Consider the following 8,365-nt stretch of genomic DNA (forward strand, 5'->3'; position numbering starts at 1 on the left):
AGTTTTTTAAATGATGTTTATCTTTATTTATATACAATGTGTAATTATGTTTGTCAGTTTTTTAAACTATATTTATTTTAATTATATGTAATGTTGAATGTAACGACGTACTGCTCCCAACTTAGCTTAGCTTCGTATCTTTTTGTATAACTCAAGATTTAAGAATATTGGGCTATTAGGTACTTCGTATCTTCCTTTATACTTCAAGATTTCAGGATAGTGTTTTATTTCGTAAATTGTTATAGATAGTTATTGGGAATACAATTCTTTATCCCTCCAACATACTAGTATGGTCTGTCCGGGTGATTGTCCTCAGCAACAACATGAGTTTTCCACACAATATAATATAAAATATGCCAATTTCACAATTCAAAAAAGAATCTATATCTTCACACATGTAAATGTATGTGACAATTTGTCCTTATTGGACCAACAGAGTTCTGGCTTATAACTGATCAGTCCGACTCAATTATTTCCGTTTTATTTTGCGGGTTTTTAAAAAATCATGTGTATTAAAATAAAAATATTTGGGTGATATAGAATTAGGTTTTGGATCTAACTCACGCTCCAAGGTTAATTCAAAAAAAGGGGAAATGTAAAAAGTTTAGGAATGTCATATTGTTAATCAAGGTTGTCTTGATAAAATTAATGGCCATAACGAAAATATTATCAATAATTTAGAGTTATTATGTACTTTTTTTTAGTCTAATATTCTTAGAAGACATTAAATATTTAATTTCACATAATAATGTAATTATTTATAAATGTAGGGACTAATTTTAATTAATAAGATGATAGTCATTTGTTTGCAATGCATTACCTTGAATATTATTGTGAAAACTTTATTTGTTAATATGAAGATTTGACAAAAAATTCTAAAATATTTTTAATAAAAAGTAGATAAGTCTTTTTTTTTTAATCTAAATTTTGCACCTTTTATATTTTACAATCTTTAATATTATTTTAAGTGAAATTAAATCACAAAATTCATATTAAATTTTGGGGCTCAAAATTTTGAAGGCCTAAATCAAATGATTTACTAGCCTTACTCTTTGAGAGTCCTTAATTATATGGAGTAAAGCACATTCACACATATATAAGGAGCCTCTTAGCGAGAAAAATGAGTTGATAGATCCTCCCAAGTCTTTAATTAAAAAAAGGGGATAACTGGGTTCCACAATCTTATTAAGTTAAAAAAATAAAGTTGCTTGAACAATTGGAACAATTGTTCGACAACTGCATTAGTTGTCTCAACAACTTCGCAAAGTTGTTGGAACGAAAATATTTATAAAAAAAAACTGAAATTTCTTTTGTCCTTTTCACCTAATTTTTAAAAGTCGAAGGACCCTCACTTAATTGACAAACTTGTTTTTCCCTTTTAATCCAAAGTTCTGAGTCTAGCAATCTCATAGTATGCACATTCATGTAGCCCTCAATTAGTTAGGGATCAGGGTATCTCCATCCCATTCAATTGATTTGGGGCCAATATTAAATGAGTCTGAATTTAATATCATGTCAAATTAAATCCTGAGTTTAATCTAAAAGAGAAAAGAATTGACCAAGCCATAAGAAGTAGATGTAGTGTAATTTATCTCTTCAACTCGTGAAATGAAATAATAGAATAAAACTAATGATACTATTGGATGGATGAGGTTGTGATTATTTAGTCAAATTTCAATAATTCAGAACTATGTAAAAGTACCAATGTGTAGAACTCTGTCTACACACACTAAGCAGACAATTGAATTCCTATTACACCTAGCTAGCTAAGGATAAAGGCAAACACTAATAAAAGGAATATGTATGACTATGACCTATCATTTCCATTGATCAAAAAGCAGCCTGTTGAATACACAAAAAAATTCTTTATAGAGCATCTTATTAAGGATAGAGTCGTAGAGGATATTTAACATCCCAGTTTAACCTTTGGTAGTCATTAAATTATTCCGGAAACCAACCAACCACTTAAAGAAAGAAAACAAGACTAGATAATTGGTTTATTCACTCATTAGATTATGTATCATGTGAGTTTCAAAATCTCTTTACTTAAAAGTACGCGACGTTCCAGCAACAAAGTCGTTGTAGTATAGTGGTAAGTATTCCCGCCTGTCACGCGGGTGACCCGGGTTCGATCCCCGGCAACGGCGTTGATGTTTTTCTCTTCAAATTTTTATTGGTATCTAATAATGCCTGATGATATATTGCTCTCACTGACCTGCTTTTGGTCAAAATTTTCAAGACTGTTTACTTGATGTTTGGCTAAAATTGTGACAATCTTCTTGTCCATGTTAGCATTAGTTTTCCTAACAAATCTATTCTAGTTTAAAATTGTGACAATCATTATTCTATCTTGCTAGACTCTTCAAAAACTAGTCCTTCTTTTAAGGATCCAACATAGGTACGTAATATTTTGGAAAGCCTGAGCAACCTAGGAGCTAATAACATTGGGAAAGGGAATACGACAACATGATAATCAAGAACCATTTCATGGTCAAAAACCAGTAAAAACGTTGGTTAAATTCTTAGAGCAAACTCATGCATAATGGATTCTTTTAGGGGTCGTTGCATAGGATGCATAAGAATAGTGCAAAATATGAAATGTAAGTATTTGTTATGCTTACATTAGTTATGCACTTTTTTTCTTATGCTGTGTTTGATCTGGTGTATTAAAAATAACTTGCATTGCATATTTTTAAATAAAAAAATTATTTACAAAAATACCCTCCACAACAACAACAACTGGCCCAGTGTATTCCCACAAAGTCCACAAAGTGAGGTCTGGGAAGGGTAAGATGTACGCAGTCCATACCACTATATTCGAAGAAGTAGAGTCTAGAGAAGCTTTTTTCGATAGACCTCCGGCTCAAGATGGAGAATAGTACACCAAGATCGTAAAGAAACATGTAACAGGAAAAGATGGCATACAGAAACAAGACATAATAGAGATAATTTTCAGAGAAGTACAAAAAAGAGAAAAATACCCTCCACAAATATAATGAAAATGATGTGAAAAATATTTTGAGAGGCTATTGTGTCTTACCCATGCATCAAAGTCTTTTGCATTGCTAATATCCATGTATTAGTTATGCATAACATAATACACAATAGAGTGTATAACTAATGTTTGTGTTAGTGATGCATAGATTGAAAAAGTGTACCAAATAAGATATTAGTAAATTACAGAGCTAATGCGTTCTACCAAACGAGCCCGTAGTAGTAAATTATGTGCCTCATTATCAGACAGGTAAAAGCATATTTGAGAAAAGACTGGATATGAAAAGAAACAATTCCGCAAGACTGGATATAAACTGCTCAAAATGTACATACAACAAGTCACTAAACTTTCTTTTTCAAGAGTAATCTCACTCAAGTCAGTAAAATCTCATTCAGTCGACATCCCGGTCTTTGTCATGATCATTAGCCCCCAAGGTAAGTTCAGCTTCAGCGGAAGGTAACCTCTCATAAACTCGGGATGCAACTGGTAGAAGCTTAATCTTGCCCAGTCTAAGTGTTTGGCTAAGCTTCTCATAGTTCCACCTCTGCTGAATATACACTACAACTGCCAGAACAACAGCAGCCACTGGTATGGCAACGTCCCCAAACTTGGTGTAAAAATCAAACCGTGGGTTGACAAACTCATATTCTTCGGAGAAATAGGGATTGGGAACAGGAGATCTGATGTAATCATATACATGAGGCAGAAGTCTAACAGACGTAAGACCAATATAATATAGCTTTCTGAGTGGCTTGCACTGGATTTGCCAAACAAGGTTACCTATTACTTGAGGAAGCAAAAAGAAATCTTGAATCAACCCCATGTACGCCTCTAATTCAGTTTCCCATTCCCTCAAGGTGTGGAAATTTCCAGTGGAATCTACGTAACGTTCAGCATGAAGAGGTTTCTGGCTTGTATTAAAGGAGTGGACAAACAAAACAATGATATATCCAACAGCATGTATTACCAGTGTACTGAGAAGTACCCACTTGTCACTTGGAACACGATGTGGTTCAAGAGGGCTCCTTGTCAATAATCTGATACGGGATCTCCACACTTTTTGGCTGAGCCTTGCTATTGCTAAAAAGGAAACAAGCACAAGAACCTTGACAGTATAATCAATCACACGGATCCACTGGCTGCTATCAAGATCGTCTGATGGAGTTTCATTGATTTCAGCACCCATCATTTTGAACAAAGCCTCTGCACCTGTGATCAAAGGCAGGCTGAAGCCAAGAGCTTGGACACCTAGCATGGCAAGCGAGACATACGGAACTGATTCTGCATTATCTCTGATGTAAAATAGTTGGCTGAAAATGCAAAAGATCGCCAGAGAGAGCGTCAAGATGCGGAGGATGCCCTCTACCGCCCGACGGGAAAGAATATTTTCTCGCTGCTTCCTGTACATAATGGGGAATGTTTGAATGTTCACAGGATTAAAATAGAGTGGATCATCCTCATTCCTTTGAGAGGATATGGAGATTTTAGATGTTGGATTGACCAACCAACGAGCAGTGGTTGGTGGGTATGCCATAACCACCTCAATTAGACAATCCAATCCAGCCTCAAGGTCCATGCTTTCTGATAGAATTTTCCAGGAGGTTCGAACATCCCTGCAACCAATGAGGTACATCTTTCCGACATGTGGATCATACAGTCCCTCTACAAAAAGCGAAGACATGTTGCTGTATGGCGTCCCAGTGAGACTAAGTTGAGCAGAAACATTTAAGAGAAGCTGTTTTTCTGTGTATTCAGCCTTAGCATGATAAGAATTCTCTTTTTCACTGATTGAACCATTTGACAAAGGCCCAAACATTGGACCAAGAGAAAGAATCTCCATTTCAATTTCAACTCTTTGGTTAGCTGAACCGGCAAGTTGATCTGCAACTGCTGATGTATGAAGGGAGAGATCTTCAGAGAGAATCGAAAGGCTGATGGGAAAAGAATCTGCATCTTCCAGTTTTGGGAATGTCAACATTGATTTCTTAAACATCGAACCAAAGCTGAAGGCTTCATTTTTCTCAAGGACTGTAGCAGCTGCATCGATTTTTGAGTACTTGTAGTATGGGCGAGAATCAGTATAATGATCCCAGAGCTCAACAGGGCGGATCAGTTTCTCAAATGATAAAGGGAAGTAATGCCTACTGCTTCCATTTATGCTGGAAAAATGACCAATAATTATGCTCCTTTGCGTTATAGAAAAGGATAGTGGAACATACAAGCAGATTCGAGAATCACAGTTGCTGTCTTCTGCACCAACAACTCCACGGCAACCAACCATACAAAGCTGTCCACTGGAAGATTTCCAGATTCCCTCAGCAGAAAGAGTCATGTTATTAAGCCCAGTCCTTTGTGCTGCGGTGAACTGATTCTCCGAAGGAGAAACCACTCTAAAAACGGAAGAGACCCTTGAAGAAGTGACATTATCTTTTACAGAAATTTTATCACATCGAACATCCCAAAGGACAAGTTTGACGTCCTTAAAACCCCCATCCGTGGCCTTAATATCCTTGTCTGAACTAAATGGACCCAATTGACTACAAAAATCATCTGTACCGTTGCATTTCCAGTTTGGCACAACTGTAAAGGCTTCTTGGAGAGTGAATCTTTGAAGAATATAACAGAAGTTAGGCCCTCTATACGTATTTATGTCAGTACTCAGACTATCTTTGTATGGGTATGGATCACAAGCTTTGGACACAAACTTTTCAGAACCAAATTCGTACTTTGAAGGGGTTCCTGCCCAAGAAGACATATGAACCTCATCAAAGTACTTAAAACTAGTCTTTGGGTTTAAGCTTTTCATTGTTCCTAAAATTGCTCTATTAGTCAGTGTATTTGTTCTAGGATAATGAAGCACGAGTAAAATTCGATCATCTTGCATAAGAGGTGGCTGATTAGTATAACCAGATTCCATTACCCACTCCCACGGATCAGTAGACTCTTGTTGACGAGAAGGCAACATGGTGGTCCCTAACAAACACATCACTCTTTCCTCTCGACTTGACTTCGATTCAATGTATATTCCTTCAAAAGTCACAGAAAGCTGGGAATGACCGGGCCATATATCAAAACGAGGACTTCTCTCATATGGTTGACTTGAAAACAAACCATCTAGGGTAATACCGATCTGCATTATCCCACTCACCCTCATAGACTTCTTATCTCGATGGGAACGATCAACATCAGTAACCCAAAAAGAAACTAAGCTCAACGGGGATCGAAGATCCAACGATCTATTTACAAGATCTCTATCATCAAAAGGCATTATTGAAACCCCATTGGACACTTGCCACCAATCTCCATTCAGAAACGATAATTCATATTTTAGTCCATCCATTCTGTTATCACCAGGTTTCAATTCAGAAGCAGAAGCTAAAACAAAAGCACATTCTTTCTTGACTTCATCAGTTCTTTCATATTTGTAAGTCATAGAAGTTCTAGTCCTAGGTCCTAACTCATCTGCCATGTATGAATGAACAAAACCAACACACAACAGCATCAGCCAGATTATAATACCAGTCATTGTCCAATCAGAAGCAAAAAAAGACATTTTTTCCAAGAACAGCTAATACTGAATCCAAACAACCCTTTAATCAAGATTCATAGTTAACCCACTTTAGAACTAAACTCGAATCAAAACAGCAAAAACAGAAATGGGAACTTTGCAAAATTAAGTCTTTGTTCAAGAATTAGTGAATCTTGATTAGGAAGTAGCAAAAGTGCACTTACCTGTTAACTCAAATGTTCGTAGGAAGAGAAATGGAACCCAGAATTCATGGGCAAGTGATGATTAATTTGAGAAAAAGAGAGAAGTGTTAGGTGGTTTGATTTTGAGTTTTGATAATTAGGGTAAGTAGAGAGAGTAAGGTGTGAAGTTGAAGTCAAGGCAATTGATGATGGCGACACGACACTTGCTGAGGTTAAGACAAATCTACTTTCTTATTCTTATTACAAGCCCTGTGTCCAAGTACTCCTCTAATCTTTGTTTTTCTTTTATGTTTTGGTCGGAAAAGAGCCAAAATTAGTTCCTTAATTAATAGTAAGCACATCTCAGTTAATCAATTTACTTACTCTCTAAGATTCTAATACGTACTCCCTCCTTTTAATTTATTGTCCCATTTTACTTATTCTTTTTTACCTATCAAGACAAGATAATTTTTTTTTTCATTATATCCTTAGTGTAATTAATTACTCCTTATTATTAGCATTCTTGAAAAGTGTTACAAAGAGGAGTATCATTAAAAGTACATCATTAAGAATATAAATGGTACTTTAGTATTATTCATCCATCAATATTGGAACTAACTACAAAACACAATTAAGAGGGGCAAAATGGTAAAATTACATTACCAATCATTGTTTTCATCCGGTATTCGGTACCCGCATTGGAGCCCGACTAATCCGGATTCGCGTCGAGTAGGGCCCCCATTCGGGGGTAGCGCTCCCTACCAAGAATTTTTTTATACCCAAGACTCGAACCGAGACCACTGGTTAAGAGAGGAGCAATCTCATCCACCGCACCACATTTTTTGGTGGTTAAGGGCATGCGTTAAATACTCCCTCCATATGATTTTACTTGTTACAATTTGAGTTGGTACATCTATTAAAAAAAAATGAATAACATGACTATTTTATCATAATATCCATCCTAAAATTAATTTGAAAAAAAATCAATTAATATAAAGGATAAAATAGAAAAAAAAAATCTCTTCTTGATATATCAAAAATGATAAATAAAAATAAAAATTCAATTAAGAAATTAGTGACAAGTAAAAGCGAAAGGAGAGAGTAGCAATGAAGTGAGGGAGTACTTTTTACGGGGAATCCTCTTGAACCTATATTCTCTCGTTCACTTTTAACTGTCATATTTAGTTCTCGTGAATCAAACTGTATGGACTTTGATCAATATTTAGAGAAATTACAGTATCTTTCATGTAGCTTTCAAATATCTAAGTTTTATAATTAAAATATTAAATTAATTTAATTCAGTTTACTCGAAAAATAAATTAAATTGATTCTTATGAAGCTAAAAGTGAGAGAAAAATTGGACGAAGGGAGTGATATTTTTCTTGTAGTTCTTAATTTTGAGAGAATATTAGTAGTATCACATTTTATTTTTTTATTTTTTATTTTCAAGGTACTTATTTGAGATTTTTTTTTGTTTCCCGAGCTATCTTCACAGACGGCAGCTGTAAGATTAATCCCCTGTTTCTACTGTCAGTGCACTGAGCGGTAGAAAACTGGTCACAGAGTTTTTTCCATTCACCAGAGGTAGGGATCAACCCTCAACCTCTTGCTAAGGGGTGAGGTGTTGAACCACCTTAGATTTTAATTTAGGATATTTTAATTAGGTGTTGAACCTCTTGC

General features: G+C 35.4%; 1 protein-coding gene and 1 non-coding gene across 3 annotated transcripts; one reads left to right on the forward strand and one right to left on the reverse strand.

Moving 5' to 3' along the window:
- Window positions 1–2,075: 2,075 nt before the first annotated feature.
- On the forward strand, window positions 2,076–2,147 carry TRNAD-GUC. Its single transcript has one exon. It is a non-coding gene; the product is annotated as a tRNA-Asp (tRNA).
- Window positions 2,148–3,274: 1,127 nt separating this feature from the next.
- On the reverse strand, window positions 3,275–6,998 carry LOC107861894. Of its 2 annotated transcripts, XM_016707276.2 has the most exons (2): window positions 6,728–6,970; window positions 3,275–6,457 (listed from the first exon to the last, which is right to left on the reverse strand). In XM_016707276.2, the coding sequence occupies exon 2, from the start codon at window positions 6,426–6,428 to the stop codon at window positions 3,387–3,389; it is 3,042 nt and encodes a 1,013-aa protein (XP_016562762.2). In that variant the 5' UTR covers window positions 6,429–6,457; window positions 6,728–6,970; the 3' UTR covers window positions 3,275–3,386. The 2 variants fall into 2 exon arrangements, with proteins under 2 accessions (XP_016562762.2, XP_016562761.2); XM_016707275.2 differs by having other exon boundaries at window positions 3,275–6,998.
- Window positions 6,999–8,365: the final 1,367 nt, after the last annotated feature.

The sequence above is a fragment of the Capsicum annuum genome, chromosome 3 (assembly GCF_002878395.1).
Source record: "Capsicum annuum cultivar UCD-10X-F1 chromosome 3, UCD10Xv1.1, whole genome shotgun sequence".
NCBI classification, from domain to species: Eukaryota; Viridiplantae; Streptophyta; class Magnoliopsida; order Solanales; family Solanaceae; genus Capsicum; species Capsicum annuum.